The sequence below is a fragment of the Limanda limanda genome, chromosome 9 (assembly GCF_963576545.1).
Source record: "Limanda limanda chromosome 9, fLimLim1.1, whole genome shotgun sequence".
In the NCBI taxonomy this organism is placed as follows: Eukaryota; Metazoa; Chordata; class Actinopteri; order Pleuronectiformes; family Pleuronectidae; genus Limanda; species Limanda limanda.
The window spans coordinates 16,962,959-16,987,102 of NC_083644.1; the positions used below are offsets into that span (position 1 = coordinate 16,962,959).

The 24,144-nt window shown below is 43.3% G+C and overlaps 1 protein-coding gene across 1 annotated transcript in view; it reads right to left on the reverse strand.

Moving 5' to 3' along the window:
* The window catches only part of tle2a (TLE family member 2, transcriptional corepressor a), a 42,283-nt gene that overhangs the window by 12,786 nt on the left and 5,353 nt on the right, over positions 1-24,144 (reverse strand). Inside the window, exons 2-6 of the mRNA XM_061077879.1 lie at positions 18,597-18,760; positions 6,289-6,352; positions 2,835-2,879; positions 425-487; positions 13-87 (exon numbers count right to left, since the gene is read on the reverse strand). Coding sequence (XP_060933862.1) covers positions 13-87; positions 425-487; positions 2,835-2,879; positions 6,289-6,352; positions 18,597-18,760 — 411 coding nt within the window. The remainder of the gene's footprint in view (positions 1-12; positions 88-424; positions 488-2,834; positions 2,880-6,288; positions 6,353-18,596; positions 18,761-24,144) is intronic.

Below are 24,144 nucleotides of genomic sequence, written 5' to 3' on the forward strand. Positions count from 1 at the left end.
GAGCCCACGTACCCCTATCGAAGCATTTAGCTCCCCCATGGTCACCTGTTTGGCGCGTTCCATGGCCTGGACCACCTGTTGTTGGTGCTGTGGAACAAACCAAAAGGTCAATGGAGGCAGATGGATTCAGAAAAAAATACTAGGACTGGATACTAACAATTGGATACTGGATAACTCACATTTCTCAATTAGAATGAAAAAAACTCTCATAAACAGTGTCTATGAAATAAGGATTTTTTTTCAAATAGGAATCTGAAGCCATTTGCCGTTGAGGAAAATTAATGTGCTCTGAAGTTCTGTCCATTTGTGTGTGTGTGTGAATGTGAGTTATTGATAAATGTGTAGTGTGCATGCCTTCGGTGTGGGCTGCTGTCAGACACTGCTGAATGGTGTGCGTGTGCGTGTGTGTGTGTGCCTCCCACACCTCCGGTGACAGAAATGGGATGAGCTGAGCACAGATCACGTTCAACCGCTTGGCAATCTCCGTCTGAAAGAGAAAAAAAGATACTGTCACTTTGATGAATAAACACACACACACAGCCCAGATTGAGGATGAACAAACAAAAAGACACACACACTCATAAAAGGTTGCACATATGCGCGCGTGCACACACAGAGCATGGCTGTGGCTCATTTCTCCCAGGGCCAGTGTGGTAAATATTTCAGCTGCTTACATCTGGTCCATGCAAATGGAAACTCTGCCAGGGAGTTTGGCTAAAATATTCATGGACAGCATCTGCTGTGGCCACAGCCAGCCCACACACTGTGTGTCTGTGTGTGTGTGTGTGTGTGTGTGTGCGCAGGCATTTGTTTCTGATGTGTCCTTGCATGTCTGTTTGTGTGTGCTCTTGCACTTGCTTTTGTGTGTGTACGTGCGAGTGTGCTTCCTACTGGGGGGTCAGTGATTCTTGCTGTGGTTGTGTGTCTGTCTCGATCTGCTCTACTACACAGCCAACAGCCAACTCTTCCTCCCTCCATCCTCATCATCTCCCTTTCCATCTCACTCCATTTATTTCTCTTTCCATCCAATCCCTCGTTCCATTTCTCCCTTCCCAGTATTAGCGCCGTAATCAGTGTAACAAATGCTGCCATGTGATGTTTAGCAGACACACACACACAAACACGTTTAGCGGCAGGCCCAACAAGGCCGTTAGAGCCAGTAATGATATGCATGCAGAGATCATGACAACATCATTATGGCCGCAGGCTGTTTATCTTCTTGACAGCTAGATTCTGCTCTGAGTGTGTGTGCGCTTGTGTGTGTGTGAGTGTGTGAGTGTGTGAGTGTGTGTGTGTGTGTGTGTGTGTGTGTGTGTGTGTGTGTGTGTGTGTGTGTGTGTGTGTGTGTGCGTATACATGCGCACTCCCCAACCCATTCTCTCTCTTAAGTGATTTATTGATGCCAGACTGAACTTCCGCCCCCTCCCTTTTTTCTCTTCTTCCTCTCTCATCCTCCCTCTCTCTCTCATTTCTCTTGCTTGCCCACATCTCTCCCTCCCTCCACTCTCCATTTTTCAGCCAGACATGAGTGTGTTCCCCCCTCCCTCCTCTGAATCCATTGCCCCCCCACCCCAAGGGAGACACAATGATTTCTTGTTAGAGAACTCCAACTACTAAATGACATCTTCAGGAAAGAGGGAGAGAGAGAGAGAAGAGAGAGCATGAGCAATCGAGAGACGGAGGATAAAGAGGGGAGGAAAAAGTGAGAGGAGGTGGAGGGAGGAGAGGAGGAGGAAAAGGGCAGATTGGGCTGAAGAAATGACAGCCCGAACGATGTGGGAGGGAGAGGAGAAAGAGACAGAGAAAGAAAAAACAGAAGGAAGGCGGGGGAGGGAAAAAATAAAAAAAAATAAAAAACGAGATTGGTGGGGTGGGGGCGGTGGGGTGGCTGCGGCGGCGGCACGTCAAAAGTGAAACGATTGAGATGGTGAAATGAAATGAGCGAGGGAGAGGGAAAGAAAGAGTAGACAGCAGGAAGGCAGTGACCTGATTTAAAGTGAAATTCAGCATGGACTGTACTGTATGTCTGCGAGGAGGGAGGTGGAGGGAGGATGTACAAATAAAAAAAAAGAGAGGGAGAAAGAGAAATTGGGGGAGAGGATGGGGAGACGGAGTCAGGGACGGTGAAGAAATGGAGATTAAGAGAGAGAAGCATTAAAAAAGACAAGCAATTGAAGGGAATGGAGAAAAAGAGGAATAAGGGACTGAGAATCAGGGCAGGAGTGGGAGGGATGGGTGGATGGAAGGAGGGAGGGAGGGAGGGAGGGAGGGAGGGAGGGAGGGAGGGAGGGAGGGAGGGAGGGAGGGAGAGAGGGAGGGAGGGAGGGAGCACAGGGGCAGTAACAGACAGGGATTTATGACGGACAGACGAGTGTGGGGGGGCTGATCTTGAGGCTTTGGGAAGGAGTATTTTCATCTGGCTGTGGTGGAGAAATGAATTCTGTTTGTGGATCCTATTAAAGCCTCCACAGCATAACAGCGCTATATAGGAGTCCATCACAGAGGAGACAGAAGGACAGAAGGACAGAAAGACAGAAAGACAGAGAGACAGAGACACAGAGAGACAGAGAGACAGAGACACAGAGACACAGAGACACAGAGCGACAGACTCTTCACTGAAAGATATTAGTTACATGGAGTTGAGCTGATGGGAGCAAAAGGAAAAGAGGCAGCGATAAAATTGCAAGAGAATAATTTAAAGCTTTAGGAGCATGAGGCAAGAGGGGATAAGATAGAGGGCGAGAGACCTTAGAGACATGTGTGGGGGGGAGAGCGAGAGCGGGCGAGAGCGAGAGAGAGAGAGAGAGAGAGAGAGAGAGGTGGAGTTCACTCACCTGTTTGTGCATTTCAATGTTAAGGCCATAGGACATCTCATAATACTGAAATACAGATGAGAACATCAGTTAGCACATATGAACCAGAATGTTTGAGAGCTTTCATGTGTGGAGAAGATGAAGCTGGAGGGTTTTTAAATAACTAGATTAGTTACATACAACAGGAATGCAGTTATCAACAGACATTTTAAAACAGTGAATAATGAAAGGATGGAGAAAAGAGCTGCATTCTCAATCTCAACCCAAAAGATACTGGGCGTAAATAAAAATGTGCCAACTATCTCAAAGCAATGAACCCTACATGGACACAATATGACCTGTTTCAGAAAAATTATTATGATCATTATTTCGATTATGGTGTTACATGCAATGCAAATAGAATATTCCATTCATATTCCTGTTTACATGTGTATAAGATCATATCCTGATTATGACTCATGTGAGTCCACTACATTGTGCATCCACTTTTACTTTGTCAGTTTTAAAACCCCTAACCTGAATAAGCTTAATGTTCAGTTCTTCTGTTTACCATTCCGGTTGTTTTTATTCTTTTGTAGCAAACGCTACAACTCTGCGAAATGGAAGAAGTGAGATTTAGAGCTGAATCATTAGAGCTCATTAAAAAAAATGGGATGTTAAATTTAAGGCGTATTATTTGTCATGTCCTATAAACATGATGAAGTTTGGCATTCTATTTTAATTTGTCTGTACAAAGATTAAATGCAGATGTGATAAAAATGATTTAACACAGTAACGTTTAATGATCGTCCACATTATTCTTATTGTCAACAAATCTCAAGTGCTAAACATTACCTCACCATCAGTCCCATGTAATAACAATATTCACTAACACAGCATGTCTGTTTATGTATTAATATGCAGCTAAAAGTAGTTCAGAAGAAATGCAATATTTACTGCTACTTAATTCATACTTCCTGAAACCTACAGTACTGCAGCAGCCATTTTTTAGCTGTACATATTGTTGTTTTTGGTCTTTTCATGATTTACTGATGTGTAATTGTCAAAATTGATAGCCTTACCCTGTAAAAAAATAAATAATATATAATAATAAAGCATCTAATTTCTGCCACTGATGTTGGATTTACATAAAATGACATTTCCATCCGGTTTTTACACCATTAGATTCCACAATGTGAGCCCTGAGCCTCTCACCAAACCTATGCTCCCAGCTTCAGACAGTGCCAGGCTGAGCATGTGCACTCTGAAGTACCCATATGTTCCTAAAAGCACATCCCCACTAATTTCACCTCCACTCCACTGAAAGTCAATGGCTCTAAAATGACCCAGAGGCACATTATTGAAGCCAGGAGTCGGCCTAAAGTGTCGCCGGGCCGCGAGAGGCGACCGACTATTGTAATAATCATGTCTAATGAGAGCTTTTTGACTCGAGCCTTTATCCTAAAGTGCAAGGAGCTTGTGAAGAATGCGAGGAGGAGCTCCGTCTGTCTCTCTACCTTCAGGGATGGATGAAAAAAGGAGAGCATTTTAAAGTCAGATGCTTCGGAAAAGTGACAGGCTGACATTTGCTTTTCAGCGTGGCTGGCTGTGGAGAGATAAGATTGGCAGCTGGGCAGCCATAACAGCCTGGCAGGATGGGAGAGGAGATGGCAGGGGTCCTCTCTCTCCAGACATCTCTCCTGGCAGTAAGCATGCGCATGTGTGTGCGTGTGTGTGTGCATGCACATTTGCGTGTAAGTGTGTGTGTTTGCAGCACAAGACTGCATCTGTGTAAGAGTGTGTGTCTATGTGCTTTGTGTGCACGTTTCCCTTGGAGTGTGTGCATGCTCCTCTTTCTGTGTGTGTGTGTTTGTCAGTGTGCCTCCAGAGAAGACGCCTTTCCTGGCAGCTCTGCTTGGCAGTTGGTGTGCCAAGTTTTTGCCTGTTGCTTAGCAACATCCAAACTCCCCCAAATCATCAGCCAAGAGAAGGAGACCTGGCCTGTGCTTCATGCCAGCTACCCCCTCTCCCAATCACTAGAAACTTCAATCCCTGCACTGGCACCGTGTCTGTGCCAAGATTACCACATAGCTCCTATTTGGCCTGGCGGCTCCTGGGCAGCCCGCACTCAGTCAGCTGTGGCTGTGTGAGACTCGGATCACAGGTAAATCAAGGCTGTGGGTTTGCAGACATGAAAAACAAAGAAGGACAAAGAGTGTTGGCCTTTCCTTTACCCTAAAAAAGATTTGCCGATAATGTTTCCTCTATAATCACACCGCCCCAAGCTTTCAGCGCCTCTGACTGCAGAGAACTGAGCTCTGAAACACATTAATGCTCCCGTGCTTTCTGTTGAGCAGAGAAACTGTGTAAGCCTCATCCAATAATTCCAGAAATCTCTGTCTGTGGCTCTCCATCTTCATCACATGTGTATTGTTAAGGTCAAAGGAAGTTTGGGATACAGGATACATTCAACATTAATACAGTCTGAATAAACTGGTGACCAGTACTTTGTTCTAACAGCAGCTGGGATTCATCGCCGTACGTTTCAATCACGACAATGTGTTCACAACGACGGTCGAGATCACAACAACGACAACGGATTGTCCAGTTCAGGGTTCAGCGTAGTGAGTCGATCTTCACTGAACTTTGAATCAACAGGTGAACGGCTCTTTGTGGGGCAGCAGCTCCTTGGTTCTGTGGATCAAGTCCTACAGCAGGTCTTTAGTTGCCACAGCTCAATCACTGCAGGTCACATTTAAAGTTTCAGAGATCAAGCTCTACAGGCCAAGCAAACAGTCCATTCCTAACAAGCAGGTTTAGAACAGACACCCCCTGGAATCTCAGGGAGCATTCTGGGATACAAACCATGGTAAAATATTCTTCCTGTGCCCTCAGTGATCAGATTCAGAAACATCAGGCCTAAGGAAACTATCTGCAATGAGAGAACTGATCCTGTGATCAGACAGACTAAGCAGAGTTGGAGGGGATGACTGAAAACCAGTGATACAGTAGGGACACAGTTCGATTTAGTCAGCGGGCTGCAACTATGACAATATTTAGATTCTTGTCATGTCACAATTTGAATCTATAAAATATCATAAAACATCCAGATGTTGGATTCCAGTTTCCAGCATTTCAAAGTTTGATAGCCACATTTGGGTTAGAACCAGCCAAGTAAGAGGTTCTGGGCACGGCTCTGAACAGATGGCCCAGGACTAAATATCCCAGACACAAGAAACACTTTCAAACACAAATGCAAGACTGCACACCCATGTAAGTGCTATTTATTCTGCATCTTATAATATGTGTGTGATTGTGTGTGTGTGTGGTCTTGTGTGTGGAGTTTTCGGTGGGTGTTGTTTGGCAGCTGTTAGCAGATGAAAGGGATTCAGCGGGCTTGGCACTGCAATGGGTATGAGTGTATGTGAAGAGACATGGCCTCTGTGAGTGTGTGTTTGTGTGTGTGTGTGTGTGTGTGTGTGTGTGTGCGTCTCACCATAACATAGTGTCTCTGAATCTCAGTCTTCTCTGTAGACAGTTTCTCACACTCCATTTTCAAACTGCAAGAGAGAGAGGAAAAAATAAAATGGGTTAGTTTTGATTTGAATCATTTTACAATAAAAATACACAATGCAATTAGCAAGATAACAACAAATTACTCTCTACACCTCGCTCCCTCCGTCTCTTTCCCTCTCCCACTCCGTCGGGGAAGGGGGAGCAGGGTGAGTGGGGGGGCTGACAGCCCATTATCACCTCAGAGCAGAGCATGAATAGACAAAGTCACGCTCGGAGCCTGAAATGCAGCCAAAAGTGCAGGCAGGCACATCCAAGGTGTCTCTCACTCGCTTGGGGCAATTTTCAATCTATCCACGTGCGATCCACTCCTCCTCGTTTTGTTGCTTCCCCAATTACCGGGCGAGTCTGTCGTTTGCACGTCAGGCCGTCTGATCGTTCCCCTTTCTTTCTCCTTCGACTTTGCCAAGTTTCATTGAGGTCTGAGTTTCTGCTTTAAGTGGGATAAATGTGGCAATTCTGTCTTAACATACGTAAGAAATCTGCCTTTTTTTCAACTTCAGTCCGGTCTCCCTCTTTTTGTCAATGACAGGAGCCATGAGTGGGGCTCAGTCTGTTGTCCCTGTACAGACCTGGTATTAACATCTGTCTCAGGAGATCAGATCACAAGTGGGCAGCTCTGACTACGCGAGTTCATCTGGCATTAAAATGTGTCTCCTGTGACGACTTCTGATCCACTTCCCTGCTCTATATGTAAATTCTATATGTAAATTCACATGTTCACAAGATTTAGGATTTTACTCACCTGAAAAAGTACAAAAAATTGAAAATCTTTATTTGAAGGTTAATATTGTGATGAAGGCCACACATTAATCAGTGTTCGAACACTTCTCAATCAATCAAATTATATTTATATAGCCCATATTCAGACAATTCAACTCAGAGGGCTTAACAAGATGCAGCATCCTCTGTCCTTAACCTTCAACAAGAGTAAGGAAAAATTACCAAAAAAAAAATATTAACAGGGGGAAAAACGTACAAGCCTCACAGAGATTCACATGTGAGGCAATAGATGCCGTTTGTGACAGAACAAAATTACAAGACATCATGTTTTCACACAATGTAACAGGTGTGTCGATATGTGAGTAGGAAAATTGTATATCAAGCAGTCTTGTCCATTCAGAGCTGCTATTAACATCCATCTTGAGCGATAGATCACAGGTGGAGAGTTCAGGATATATTTGAGACCTGATCATCCGGACAACATACAGAGGTGGTCTGGGACACGTGTGGCCCCATTATTTCCACTGTGTGAACGCAAACGTGTGCTGGTCCCCATATGAAGCACTGCCTACTCACCTCTGACCTGCGACAGTCTAATGAGCGGAAAATAGTTTGGTTCTTCTCTATTCCTAGACATTGCAAAATGTGTGACCACAACCACATGTTGACAACAAATCAGCCACACATTTTTTTTCTAATTGCGTTAAATCTTGTCGAGCTGTGCACAGCGCATTGATTCACTTAGCCCCCTCACACACAGATAAACACTGAAAACAAACACATATGTAAACTCAGACTGTTTTAAACGATGTCGTTTGGTATTTGCAAACAGAAACTAAGTACATGTTTGTTTGCATAGAGCAGGGAAGTGAGATCTGATCGCAAGAGGCTACAGGAGACTTCAGGAAACACATTCTAATGCCAAGCAACTGACATGGAGGTTAAAACCAGGTATGAATAATGCATATAAAACTGGAGCCGCCCGAAGGAAGTCATTTGAGTTGAGAGTCGCTCAGTGTGAATCAGGAAACATTTGCGTTTATAATGCAACAAGAACATGGCCGCATGCATCCCAGAATCCCCGACCAGCTCTGAGGGAAGTTGGATCGATCGAATCTCAAATGCGTCCTTAATGCTTCTTGGGTGCGTTCACAGCTGGATACTTGGAGCTGTCCACTTGTGATCTAATCACCCAAACAGGTTAATACCAGACCTGAACAGGGCCTGGGAGCCACGAAGTTCCATCACAACTACAGTGAGACCTGTTGAAAAAGCTTCTCGACACATATCCGTACATGAAAAACACACACCTCTGAGGTGAGAGCATCCGAACGTCTCCCTTGTGCACTATATATCTGTCTGTCCTCTGTGTCTGCTTGTCTCTCCTCACACTAAACAGCCCGTTGTGTCTTCTTAAACTAGATGCCAGTGGCTGAATTTTCGCACACGCTCACGCACACACACAAATGTGTTGAGGTCAAGCATACAAACACTTCCCTTGTTACCTCTGCAACTCTCTCTTCACCTCTCACCCCATCTCCTCTTACTCTCTCACAAACAAACTCAGAGGTGCACACTGTGCTACACCTCCAACTCCAACTCCCCGACCCCTCTCCAGAGAGGAATGATATTTTGGGCGCTCTGCATTTTACGCTGACTTGTTTGCGGGAGGCTGAGAGATTGATAGAAGGGGCTGTGGTGCGGTGTGGTTAGGTGGGACATTGGAGGTGGGTGAGTGGAAGTGGTGGTGGTGAGGGGTGGGGGTCGTTTGGCGGAGGAAAATTACAATATGATTAATACCGCAACATTACCCCCAGCCGCAACAGGTAATAACGTTCGCATCCGCTCCCGTTCTCCCGCGCTGCGTGCACACACACACACATAATTGACTCATTTATCATTGCCAGCCAGTTGAGGAGAAGAGGGACGAGGGAGGAGAGGGAGAGAAGCAGGGCGAAGAGTGGGAGAGGTAGGTGGTGGTGGAGAGAGGGAATGAGGATTAAACCCCCCTCCTTCCCCCACCCTATAGATTTTATTACTGTGGAATTGCCTCTCAGCAGAAGTCACTCACAGCTGGGCTGAGAACTAATGTGACTGTGTGTGCGTGTAAGTGTGCGTGTGTGTGTGTGTGTGTGTATGGCCAGCATGTTCATCACGACATAGACTTGGGATGAGCGTGGAGAAACAGAGCAATGACTAGACAAACACACACAAGTTTGTGCAGCTGTCCCTTTTAGGACTTTGCATTGACTTTCATTCAATGTAGACAGTCAAACCAAAACTTTACCCATTCACCTCAACTATGACTAATGCATGCCTAACCCTGACCTTATCCAAACGTAACTCACATCTTAGCCCCAGCCTTAACCAGGAACACAGAAATTACATTTTGCCCCATTAGCACCAGGCTTTGGTCCCTATGAGGTATACTGGTCCTGACAAGGTCATTGTTTAATAAGGTCCTAAATATGCACAACAACATGTACACACACACGCTGTATTATTCCTGTGTTTTTAGAAGTGTCACTGGTTAATTTTAGTTGTCATTAAAATGTTATTCGTCAAATAAAATATACAATAGTAACAATGCCCATCAAAAATGTAGCTGCATCTGTTTAGCAGTCCAAAACATTGGGATTCAATTTAAAAAGTAGCCAATACTCACTAAAAGGCAGGAACAAGAACTTTCAACAATTCAATAAATCAACAATCCAATTTGTCTCCAGACACTTGAGCGCAGCTGAGCACCTGAGTTGCAATCCGTTCAGTTCTCTCTTCTCTGACCAATCTATGATATGGCCAAGACATGTTGTGTTATAACACAATGTTCTAATAAAGAATGTACTAAAATAAATCAATTTGCTGTCTGATTATTCCGATGCTTTAAACATGATGCTGATGTCCGCTGGTGGTTCATGAATCCATGCTGCCATATACATGTATTATAATACTGTTATAATTCACAGCATGTATATGTCTGTGGTGTATGATGCTTGAAAATTATAATTCAGGGCAGAAAGTAGCAGCAGTCTGAGCCATGCTGTCTCTATACCCATTAAAAAAATCTGTCCTCTGTTTTTGGCATATGACTCAAGAAATTGCATGAGGGTGTGTAGCAAATATACACACACACACACACGCCTACACGGTTACTTCTTGTGCTTACAGGAAAGACCCCAGGGTCATTCTTTCTTAGAAAGCAATAACCATTCCCCACAAAATGGACTTCAAGAAATGAAATCCAGTGTGTGTGTGTGTGTGTGTGTGTGTGTGTGTGTGTGTGTGTGTTTATATGGTCAAGTGGGGATATTGTTCAAAACCATTATTGTGGGGACATTTTAATCCTCGAAACATCGAATGGCTATAGGAGGGTTAGGACTTTGGTTAGAGTTGGGTTAGGGTAAGGGTAGGGCAGTTTGATGGCTGATTTATGGGTAAGGGGCTAGGGTATGCAATATACAAGGGTCCTCATAAATGTAGAAAGACCAACATCTGTGTGTGTGTGTGTATTTTTGTTGCCATTGTGCGAGTGTGGGAGCATAAAAGAGCTGGAGGGGGTGAAGAAAATGAGGGTGAGAGGGGAGGAGAGCGGTGTGCAGGAAGTGGGTATTTCATGTCGAAATGATTGCCTGTAATAATTAGTCTTTGGCTCAGCACCATTTACTGAGAGAGAGGGAGGGAAGGAGGGAGAGAGAGAACTACAGGGAGGAAACAAGATTGAGTGAGTGAGCAAGAGAGAGAGAGAGAACCAGCAAGACGGAAAGGAGATGGAACTCTGTGTGTGTGCGTGTGTGTGTGTCTCCGTGGGCTCCGTTCCTCCAATCTTTCACTGGCGGTGACAAGAGATAAGATGATCAGCCCAATGCGCTACAAATCTGCAGCCTGCCAGCCTTTAGACAGCTCTGTCAGTGCAGCAATGCTACTGAACACACACACTTAGTCTATTTGTGTGCAGCACGTGTGTGTGTGTGTGTGTGTGTGTGTGTGTGTGTGTGTGTGTGTGTGTGTGTGTGTGTGTGTGTGTGTGTGTGTGTGTGTGTGTGTGTGTGCGTTTGCATGAGCACTAAAGCAACATTCACTTACAGCCTTAAACTTCATGTATGTAGACACACAAGAAGAACACACACGCGCTCAGAGTATTTTCACCCACAAGTACACACAAACCTGCTAAATAAACACAGGCATGAGCACAAACACACACACACTCTCTAACAAGAGCCTACAGACAGCGAAGTGTTTAATTAAGACCCTGCACCTAGCAGAAAATGTGCAGACTGCCGTTTTACTCTCAGTGTTTGAAACAGGCTGCTGGGTATTGTAAAAATGTCAGCTCTTTCCAATGTTAGTTTTCTTCAGTAGTTTTTCTTCCACCCGTTCCCTCATTGATTATTTTGCAAAAAGACATTTTTAGATATTTTTTTCTATCAAACATTTGTCCGTTTGCTTTTAGTTGTTTGAGAATGTTTTTGTCTGTGTTCACAGAGATAAATGTTTAAAGGAACATTAATTGTCTTTACACAAAAAGCAGCAGCGGGACAGTAAAAACAGGTTTGAGCCAAATGATAAAGCATTTCATTTTTGCTTTGACTATTAAATATCATCAGCTGCATAATCGATCTGTCAATATATAGTCGAATTACAGAGCTTTTTGTAAAAGTAATGATGAAAAAAATAAACCGTCGAGTTAATCTCCTCCTCTCAGCCAGTTGTGTGTCGGGTCTAAACAAATACACACTGTGTACAGAGGAGATGAAGGTGTGAGGTGAGGGCAGACTGGTTCCATCAATATGAAGGATTTATGACATGGCGTTGAAAATGTGCTGGTTCCAGCTTTACAACTGTGACCATTACTGATTTGCTCGGTCCTCTCCTCTGTTATCTCAGCCTTTATATCTTTGAGTTTTTGACGAGTGGTTGAATAGTGCAAGTAATTAGGATCAAGGCAAATTGAGGACGTATTCATTGAAAAAACAAATGACCAAGTAAGAAAATGTAATGTTTGTGGCTCCCCAAAGCTCAATGCACACTGAACTGTGTGAGCAGCAGACTATCTACGACTGTCAAGTAAAGCTGGCATCCAGTACTTGACTATAACTCATTCCCGTATAATTTCTTTCCTAATATCATATAATTCTAAACAATTATAAGTTCACGTTTGTGTAAGTGACTAAATTAGGTTTTTATTTTATTTTCAGAAACAAACAGCTTTGTAATAAATCATGTTTAGATTTCCAAAATCAAATAAACAAAACAACACTGGTCAAATTTGATAAAATCAAGGTTGATACCAAACAGATTCCCTGGCTTGCAACTACCTGTTGATTTCCAATACTGACGTCTGCGGGTTATATTCTTGACCAAGAAATTGATTGTATTTGATCAATGTAATGTCCCTTACTATTTATTGGAGGAAAAGGTGACAACTTCAAAATGCTCATTTACTTTGACCATTGAAAACCCAAATTTTAAGAATATATTAAACTAACACAAGCCACAAAACAGCTGAATATTTGATAGTTTTGCTTGATGAGGATGATAAAATCAAGAAGATGAAAATTGTTTCAGTTCTAGCTAATTGAATATATATATGCACAACCCGCTCATTATCGTAATCATTATCGGAGGATGTGGATGTTTTCACCTTGAAAACATTTGTGTCTACATGACAGATTGATCCTTATTGATTCTCCGATGCAGCTAAAGTGTCACACAGTTTCAACAACAGTTCAAAACTTGGAAGCCGTTATAGTCTTGGCACTACGACATCGTCGCTGACACAAATGCTACACAAAAACAAACCAACCAGCCAGTGAAGACACACAGAGAGAGAGAGAGAGAGGAGCTGCACGAGCGTCATGTATTTTCCGTGTCAGGACCATTGAGCCCTTCAGGCCCCAGGTATGTTCACTTTATATCTCATTATTGATCAACCTTCCTCACTGCTCCTCTGGAAAAAACGGCAGATTCTCTCCATCTTCAAATCCACAGACACACACAGAAAAACACACACACACACCAAGGACCCACCCAACTTGCTTGTGTACTCTTTCATCATCTCTCAAGGGTATGCATGAGAGCAAATACACACCTACACACACACGCACACACAAACGAAGCCAGGATCTCGTCGCACAATAGCGGGCCAACCATACCTCTCTCTGCTGCCAGACTCACTGTAAGCTCTGCTCTTTGATAAATGGTTGACACACACACACACACACACACACACACACACACACACACACACACACACACACACACACACACACACACACACACACACACACACACACACACACACACACACACACACACACACACACACACACACACACACACACACACACACACACGCAATTAGAAGTTGTATCACACAAACAGACCCACAACGCATCTTTAAACAAACCACAAACCTTCAGCCCTCCCTAAAGCAAATATAATTTCATCATTTGGCGAGCGACAGACAGACAGTTAAACACAGAGGATTCCTGACTACTTTATCTAATTATATCTGTGCACACACACACACATATACACACACACAAACAGCCTATCTGGATCTGCATGTGCTGTAAAGATATATTCAGTTCACACCATGTCAGTTCAAGTTTGACTCAACAGTTCAGACAATACTTAGCTTTGGTAAACTGGAGCTTCTACTACAAATGAAAATGTCATTTTTTTGTTGTTAATGTGCAAACTGTTAACCCAGTTAGCAACTTGTCGAAAAACAGCTGAAGTCAAATGCAATCGTGAGACAATGGAAACAACTTTATTGGGCATTTGCAGTTTCGTTAAATTTATTGGTGCAACAGTGGCACAAAAATGGTGGAAGGTTAATGGATGTATTGTAACCGTGAGTGCTGAGGTAAAAGTTAATAAATAAACAACACAGAAATGCTGTGAATGATGACCAGTCATTAACCTGGGGCTGGTTTTACTTGTGCTCAACAAGACCAGTTCTCCACAAGCGAACCCGTCGCTCTTTCAGCTCATTATTGCAGCAAAAAATTATATTGTAGCATTTCAGTGTGTGTGTGTCCGTCTGTAGCCTATACAGCTGTCTAGTATTTTGGCAGAGACGAGTGGAAGGACTCAAAGTGACGAGTGACGGCATGTTAGTGGTGAGTGGAGAGCTGATATCTTCCCCACCAGACCACACACACACACACACACACACACAAACACGTCTTGCTTTAACATTTATTTAAGGTGAATAGTGTTCGTCGACCTATTGGTCTGTTTCACTCAGTGTGTGATTTTTTAATCCTCATATTGACTATGCTGCTATTAACCCATTAAAAACGTACCCATTGTTACAAGGAAATGGTTAATTGGTATTATATAATGTGCCAGGCACTTGTCCATTCTTAATAGTATATTTCAATTGTATGGGTTAATGAGTGTTGGAGCAGAGGCAGGAAGTGACAAATTAACTCTGCTGCGTAGATCACGTGATTTTGTTTACAGCACCCTGACATCGACGTCATTTCTTAGTTTTTTTTAATTTTTGTTTAAAGACATTGTACTATGAGGCCAGGCAGATAGAGTCTGTAGAAACTGCGGAGCATCTCACTCAGACATTTGCATTCACACAAGCACCATGTGCCCAGTGCATATCTGAAAGCAGCTATAGAGACTAATTCAGCAGCTTCTCCAACCGGGGACAAAAGCGGTGTCCCCAATTGGAAATAAGCAGATATTTGGAGTTGGTGGTTACGTTTGAGTGTTAGATAGGCTAAGTGTTAGGTGAGTAGTGGTTATGGAAAGTCTCCATTAAGTGAATACAAGTGTATGTAAATGTCCCCCAAGTGACCTGCGACGGTGTGTGTGTGTGTGTGTGTGTGTGTGTGTGTGTGTGTGTGTGTGTGTGTGGAGACAGAATTACAGTAATGAGAGCTCTGTATCAGCAGCTCCTCCCGTCTCCCCTGTGTCTGCTGATTACGACCTGTTTAGAGAGTTCACTCATGCACGTGCACGCACACACACGCACGCACAAAATCAGGGCCACTGACCCACCAATGACCATGTAATTAATAAACCCTTCCCTCTCTTATTCTTCCCTCACTAATCTCTCTCAACCCTTCATTCCAACCACGTACACACCACCAAACCAAACCAGCGAAACACACCGTGCCACCCACCCAACCACCCCCCCCCCCCCACACACACACACACAGTTGCAGCTCATCAGCGTTAATCCCTTCCCTCAGTCTTTTTCCTGCCATCTAATCCAACATCTATCAGAATCCAGCCACCTTCCCTGCAACTAAGCCGTGCTATTTCTAGACAACATCTATTTGTGTGTGTGGAGATAATTGGGGCCTGTAAGTGTAAGAGTGTGTGTGTGTGTGAGTGTGAGTGTGTGTGTGTGTTAAAGGCAGGCATCAGATTGGGACTGTGTCTGAGTGGGTCAGTGTGTGTGTGTGTGTGTCTCTGTGGGAGTTCGGGTCATGTTTTCCCTGCAGGGTGAATACTGTAACAAGTGGGTCCAGTTACATGAAGGTGTAGCCTGCGATCAGATGTGGGCCTGTGTCCTGACCTGTCTCCTGTTGGACTAAACAAGGACAGTGATAATCCCTCTGACCACAACATGTCTGCTCCTTTCTGCTGGCAATCAGACTTTTTTTAGCGTCACATGTGTTAAGCAACGGGCATCTGATGGCTTCTAAGAGTTACGCCATTATAGAAAGAATCTTATTGTGCTGATCGCAATGTTTAAGTTAATGTAAAAACTCCTGTTTCTACTCTGGTTGTTAAATAAGTTGAAGGAAGCACCACTGGTTTTTCCTCCATTTAGAAAGTGGGGTCCAGTCTGACAATATTATTATTATTAATGAAAAGGAATCACTCTGTCAACCCACACAAAACGATATCAATGACCCAGGGACAAGAAAACATCCCCCCTAAACAGCAAATTCAGATGATAACAACTTTTCTGCACAGTTGAATCTGTAATATAAAAGGTCTGCATGGCAGCTACGGCACATACCATGACTTATATATCGGTCAGGGAGGGTAAATATATGTAAATATGATCAAGTGATTTGCTTCGCTTCAGTTAATCGCCTCACAGGTAAAAAAAACAAAAGATTAAAAAAGAAATGCATTTCTTTTTTCTATTTTATTTGATGATGCTCTCGTGGGGCAAATGTGTGGCTTTGTAAATATGACTTGAATCACTAGCGTTATTTAAATAACAATGTTGACAAATTATGATCATATCACCAAAATAACACTAAAATATTGGATTATCACCCAATCTGACATGAATGCACAGTTTTCAGTGGAAGCTGCTTAAACTGAGTTTGTTGAAAATCAGTAGGCAGCAGTATTGTCATTTTCCAGCATGAGCAGCTCAAGTTTACTGGCATTTATACGTCAATCATAAATGAGCCTAACAACCAATTAACAGGTACTCGTCTGCCAGAGTCAACATACGTCCAACAGTTTTGTGTAAACATATCCATTAGACACTCTATTCCAGCAGTGTTTGCCATTGTTACGGTTACAGTGTTAGTTTTCAGTTGTAGTCATGTACAGAGATTTAATCCGCTGTGTTTTTTGTGCTCACTGGAGAAGCCGGTAACAAGGTGAGACAAGCTTTCCTGGAAACCTGAACCAGGCCTGCTCCAACAGCACAATGTGGTATAGAAACTGGGAGATGCAGATGCAATCACAAGCTCGCACTTGCTCCCAATCGTGTTCTTAATCTCATCATGAATTTATTGTTTATCCTGCTCCCTGGTTCTTAGTTCCGGCTCTTGTCAGGAGAGTGAGGCTCCAGGTGTTTTGTAACACGAGGTGCAACGTTGAACTGCCGCCAGAGGAGCTGATCACACTGTCGCTACCAAAAGATCCACAGACGACTCATGTTTGTGCATGGCTTGGTTTGCCTGGGTCAGTGCAGCTCGGAAGTTTGGTCCACAGGTTTAGTTGCTGGAAAACTACAAACACTATATATTAAGAATATTGAGAAGGTCATAACCTTGGGTTTCCCTCCTGCTCACTGAGCACACATGCTATTTCAAGACTCTGTACCTTATTGGAGCTAAATTCAATAAAAATCAACAAAGAGTCGGTCACAACCAGCCAGTGCTGGATAGGTGTTGGTGTGGTTTATAGTTCATGTGGTAGGACTGGATGATTGTCATCACATCAGGAGACATTTACTCGATTCTGGGTTAAAATAATCTGCACAAAAAGGTGAAAAAAACCTGCACAATTCTCTTTCCTATTAATATCCATGAGACCAAATTATTAGTTAAAATATAAAGCTCCTAATATTGGAAAGTGTTTCGGTACGGAAAACGGCTCTCGGAGGGATATTGCATATCCTGCTCAGGCTGTTTATACCTCAATGCTGATCGCTTTTTATGATGTAATAAACCCATTTCATAATGATATCATGATGGAGGCTGGCTGCATTATCCTTCCATATAAATCATAAATAAGTTTTCAATCTACAGTGATACAGAAATAAGAATGCATTCAAAAAATTTAGTTTTTACTTTTCTGATTTCTCTGTGTCTTATTTAAGATGCCATATGATGGGGAATTAATTTTCTCTAATATTTGGAAAATGATTTGGCCAATATTTTCTCAACCTTTGACCCATCATTATTCATCTGGAAATACCATCCCAAGTAATACTCCCCCGAAAATGTACACACACACAGGGGTCAAAACAGAACCCTGGTAGAGCGGCTATGCTGGCGAGCAGGGTAACAACAAATACAAAAGAAGTTTAAAAGGGGGACAGAAAGGAGAGAGGGGAGATTCTGGCCAGTTGAATCAAAGCTGGATGAGAGACGAGTGAGGGGGTGGGTACTCTGTGAAGGTGTGCCAAGGGAACAGAGAGGGAGAGACAGAGAGAGAGAATGGAGAGAAAGAGACTGAGACTGGGACAGAACAGCCAGCACAAATCCCACATTCAAAGGCATTCTAGGCACATTCCTGAACATCAAACACAGCACAGAGTCATGCAAAAAGAGTGGCTCGCATTATATACACAAAATAATATATTCATACTTCTTTCCTTAAGGGAAAAAAACAGCACAAATATATATATACACATCTGCAGTGGTCCAGAAATTTTGAGCCAAGAAAGTTAGTCAAAACATTGCATAGCTTTGCGTTATCTCAGTCAGAGATCGACTTCATATGTGCGTGTGTGTGCGTGTTTGTGTGTGTGTCTGTGTACACACATGTAAGACAGGAAAGCAAGAAAGGACATGAAATACAGTGTGTTGTATCTGGCTCAGCTTTTGCCTCAACGCAATGCAAGGTCATCTGGTAACACGCTGCTGCGATCAATCGGAAACATTGCACATTCCTCCAGGTAACTTTATAACATGAATTGGAAATTCTCTCTGTTGGGCAAAATATTGTAAACCTCTGTGCACCTTTTTGACATGTGCTAACTCTTCAAATTTATGGATCTGTTCTCCAAAGTGAACTTCCTGGATTAAAGTCATAATCTCAGTGGACAATGTGAAAAGGTTATACCTGTGGTACTGGGTCTGCAGGAACTGAAACTCCTCCTTGATGCGGTCCAGGGTTTCTGGGTAGGTTAGTTTCAGTGACTGGGGCGCCCCCGATGCTGCCGCCGCTGCTGCAGCAGCAGCTGCCACCACTGAGACAGAGGACCCAGGGGGTGGCTGCAAAGGTGCCTGAAAAGAGAAGAGACACCATGCTTAGTGGGTCAGTAACAGATCACAGCTTGGTACGTACCTCAGGTAAAGTTTAGTACGTATCTCTACAAAAAAAACAAGAAATACAAACGTTACATAACTGCTTTTTTTTTTTTTTTTTTTTTTAAAATCGTTTACTTTAAAACGTGTTCTCGCAACATAATATGGCCTCTTTTCTGCCTCCCTTCAGCAGTTTTTTTACAAGTGTGTGGATACCAGACGTGGTCAGGCTGTGTTCGGAAAAATTCCACTGAGAAAGGATGTAAAATACCTCCCAGTATGGGATAATTCCAAAAAACAAGTGTTAACATTTGATTTCCAAATTGCGACAACCTACAAACAAAGGGTGAGTGATTTTGTGTGTAACGTGGCTATTTTGATGTGGTAATGGAAAAGCTCCACTCAAGCCGTTTCAACCATGACACGAAAATATGTACCTGACCACCAAATCTGTACGCGCTTACCACCATGCCTGTGGAACCATTGTGAGGGGCTGTCTATTATGGAGACACTGCCGTCACTAGCAGACGCAGATGTGAATGGGTCACCAACTTGGAGGGGGAGGGCGGAGTGTACAAGAGCCTCTTAGCCAAATGAGCACACTTTGTCTTATTTCAAGTCTGGGTAGAATAAAGACATAAAAAAAAAAAAAAAGAAAGAGCAGTGGGAGGGAGAGGAGTGGAGTAAAAGGACCCCATCGTGGCTGAAGACCCCTGCCAACCCCTGTGCTTAGTCTCCCTTCTCGACAGGGTCCAGAGCAATTAGGAGACTACAACCACAGAGGTAATGCTGCAGGACAGGCAGACAAAAGGGGGCTGAGAGCCGGACTAGAAGGCCGGGGGTGGGGGGGGGTGCTGTCCGTCTGTCTGTCTGTTTGGCTCTCTGTCAAAATAACAGAGAGCAGAAGCCGACTGGGCCTGGGACAGTGGGTTCCACAAGCTGATCAATGGTGAATATGACAGTGAGGCTGAGTGATAGTAATGTACCATAATTTCTCTTGCAGAGAGAAATTACTAATCACTAGTCTTAATATGACTGTTAGTTTAACGGACGCCAGTCTGGTCATTGATTCAAAACATGTTTTGCTCTTTTTCAGTTTGTGATGGGAGATCCAAAGAAAATGTTATTGTAGGCGTTTAAGGTATTAAGATTACATTTATACAAAAAATGTTACTTCATTAAAACTTAATTTGGCTAAATTATTTAAACTGATAAAACCCTCAGCTGTGAGGGCATTTCATAATCAAGAGTTCTTAGAATGAGCCTGTGAGCTACAGAGCTTCCTTTCAAAGAATCAGAGTAGAAACACAACAGGACACATGTTAAAATGCAATAACATTAAGTCAAAGGTCAAAGGACCTGACTCAGGAAATCCAGATGCTTAAGTAGTAGTAGTGGTGCCATGTTGCTCAACAAAGAGTCAACAAGTTCAGTGACAGTAGGTAATCAATGGGTTTGAGTTTGTGGGTAGGAATAATGTAATTTATTGTTTTTAAAAATACACCTCTCCTCTTAATGTCCTTGACATCAACAATGCCTCTCACACATTAATATTAATGAATAAACAACTTAATCACAACATCACTCAACATTGAAGCCAAAAAGAATGTGTTGATTATGAGCAGAGTGAGTGTACAATGAATAATCAGGAGCATTTTAGAGTGCATATCACACGACCATTCGAGGACATTTGGCATGCGTGAGTGTGCCGGTCTTCTTTGCCGTTACTGCTAACTTGCAGAAAATACTAGAAACAAGGAAAGCAGTTGTGACAAATTAGTGCAGGGATTTTCTTCTTGGACCAACAATGAGGAGGGACTGTGACCAAAAGCTTTGCATTCACTGCTGGCAATCGATTTCCAATCAGGAAGCAAATGCGGGCGACTGTGTCATCATATGAATAATGTTTCCTCCTTTTCGGCTCATCCAAACAAAAATGCAGCTCCAGCTTTGTCAAAAAATAAAGCTGGACCACAAGCAAGTGTTTGCGATTTACGGTCGCCAAAAACTCTGGACTAACGTAGATGGCAGGCGACGGCTTAAGATGGATGGAGGGTAAAATGGGACCGGTGAGATGAATGAGCCTAGTGAGGAAGTCAAAAATATACAGAAAAGAGAAAGACAGAGAGGAGGTGTTGTGAAAAGGAATGGAAATAAAATAAAGGAGAAAGGGGCAGAAAGCGAGCACGGAAAAAAGAAAGGAGAATAAAGAAAGGAAAGAAAAAAAAAGAAGATGGGAGAGGGGGCTGTGGCCTCATTGTTCCTCTTTCTAACAAGCTGCTCTCAATCTGTCGGCCAGATTTCGCCTCCTAGAGCACAGACAACCACGCATGCACACACACACTCACACACCTCTTTTCCCTTGCATGCACAGCTCCACCATTATGCACACTCACCCCCACAAAAATACACATGCACATTTTGTCAGCCTTGCTCACACACACCCACACACACCTTTCCTCACACACAACCCATGATTAAAACACACACTCTCCCTCCCCTCCCATTTCACACAACACACACGCACAGAGCAATTACTCTTCACAGGAGGAAAAAAAGAGCACCAAGGCCATTTTATGGGAGGATGGAAGAAGAATGAAAGAAAAGACTATCTTTCTTTGCGCTCTCTCTCCCTCTCATCACTCCTTTCCCTCCCATTTCTTTTTAATATTTTTCAGGGATTTTCTTTTTTTTCTACTTCACAGCCATGTTGCCGGAGGACAGGTGAGAGATGGGGCAGAGCCTTGCGCTGAAATGGATGATGCTAGTGAGCTGGTCTATTTTCTGACCCTCACCGGAGGAAAGAGAGGATGTATAATAAGATATATAATATTTGTATATCTTAGGTGAAAGAAACAAACGTCTCTTTGCCGTCTTGGCCACTCGGGACACAACCCCAGTCTGCTGGTTAGGATTTCTGTTGTGATGATTCACACCAGACTGGACGCATGTGACAGATGCTCCCTTGAAACACGGGCAAAGCATACATCATACCCCAGCATACAACCTCTTTAAATCACACATGAAACACTGCCATTAGTCTGTTCCAACTCCTGATCTGGCAAATAGCTGAGCAGGCTTTAAAGTGAGGGGTCAGGGCGCTGCGCTGACCTGTTGACCTGTGGGAATGAGTCTAAACCGAGCCTCACCTGATAATCCCACAGTCAGTTATTCCATCCCTCTTGGCTTGAAAGCAAAAACAAGAGACATGCCGTCTGCCCTTGAACAAAGCTTACATAGGCTGAAAATCACGGTTACACAATTACAGCAGGATCTTTTTCTGAGGGAGGACTGCATGAAGCGGGTCGGCTTGAGGAAGGAAAGCTTGTCTCCAATAGGATGATCTAATTATTTAACTGTTTAGATCAATCGGCGGTGAGGTGCTCACGGGGCTTGAGCAGCAGCCCAGTGTCGCGGCTATCTGTCCCGTTCCAGGAGCCAGCCAAGGAAGCTACAGGCCAACATTAGGGGTTAAAGGCCACAAGGTCACTGATGAAACCCCAGATATGACCCTGTTGCATCAGATGTACGCACACACACGTTCCACACTAATCTCTCCCTTATCCCAGGAAGGCACAAGTCAATTGCGATGATTAAATGAGGGCCTGATGATGAGGGGATGAGAGAGCGAGCGTGAAGGAGTCATCTACGGGGATAGAAATTATTTAAATCAAATCCCACATCCCTTTGGTGGGAAAGGTTAGTGCAGACAATCAGGTAAGGCTTTTTCAAAACACACTAGCTGCTGACAAACCAAACACAGCACATAAGAGATCAGGGTACATGTTCTGCACAAACATTATACCCAAGGTCAGATGCAACAACATCCGTGAATGCAAAGATTCGTACACAGACAAACGTAAGCATCTGTGCACAAACTTTATTCTGATGTGAATGGACCACTACAAGTGTGGCATTTATTTCTAATTACACTGCAAGCAACAAACCACCATGACCTCATATCCTTGCTCCAACCCCCTCCTGCTGCCATTAAAAACAACACACACATGCTCAAAAAAAAAGACTACTCTCTTATACATGGCCCCTACACACACCATGTGGATGTGTGCACAACCGTTTTCCACAATATTTACAAGCACACGTGGACTTGATTGAATTCAAACAGGATGGCTACAACGTCAAGAACATTGGGAATCCACAGTATGGGTCTCAATCGTTGCTGCCCGCACTGACCCACAGTGATATGTGGTTTTTCTAATGGAACTGAAATGGGGCCATCACTGTTATGATGTGGTTGTGCGAGCAGGGGAATATTGGGTTCACTGAAATGAGCACTACTGTGTTTTCTTATCAAGGCTGCAGGGGATGTGGGGAGGAAGAGAGATGACTGGATGATTTCTCACAGTCGCCTTCCTTTCCTTGCCACACAGCATATAGCAACAAAGAAATAAAGAGTTCGTCAAAAAACGCAAAACCTGAGCGGTTGCCACGGTCTTGTTTTTTTCGTAATGCCGTACCGCTTTTTGAAATGCTGAATCTAATTTTAGGCAGAGAATTTCATTTATAGTAAAACTACAGTTGCAAAAGTCAACATGAGATTTGTGTTTGTTAACACAAAAGGTTGGGGTTTCAACGGCTCTGTGAGACTAACATGACAACGCTAACATGCTCCTATTTAGCAGATAATATTTTAATATGTAGCATGCATCTGTGAATTAATACATAGTCTAACTAAGGCTGATGGGAGTAGCATGGTAGTAACACAGGCATTTAGTCAAAAAGAAAGTGTGACAGACAAATATTTATAAAAAAATGTATCAAACCTGCTAGGAAGATAAAATGTTTATAAATGTGGGTCATCTGTGGATTCTATCATTTAAGGTAATTCTTATCAAATTTTTCAAGTGTTTATTTTTCTGATGAGTTTGGTTTTAATTTCGTATTCGATAGAAATATATTGATGCTATTAAAATGGGCCTAAGCGTCATAATTGACTGCTGAGACTGACTCGTTGTGATTGGTCAAGGGCAAGTGTTGGCGGATCCAGCTACTGGTATTCCAACTCTCGATTGTTACTGCCCATACTTTAGGTCTGAATTGTCCAAGGTGAACACTCTGGATAGTCGGAGGAAGTGAAAACGGCGTGGCTAAAAATATCTTTGCTGAATGTTGAGATTGATTTGTTTTATTCTTTTTATCTGAGCTCGATCTCTCCGTCTCCTTCAGCTGGGAAGATGCTGTGCTGTTGCCTCCTTCATAAAGCTCAGCCCATTAGTCAGGCCACTAATTACACTGCTTACCCACAGAGTCAATCATCAGAGTAAACACCCACCGAGCTCTCTCCCCTCTCTCTCTCTCCCTCCCTCCCTCTCTCATTTGAATACCACCAAGGACGCTGTGAC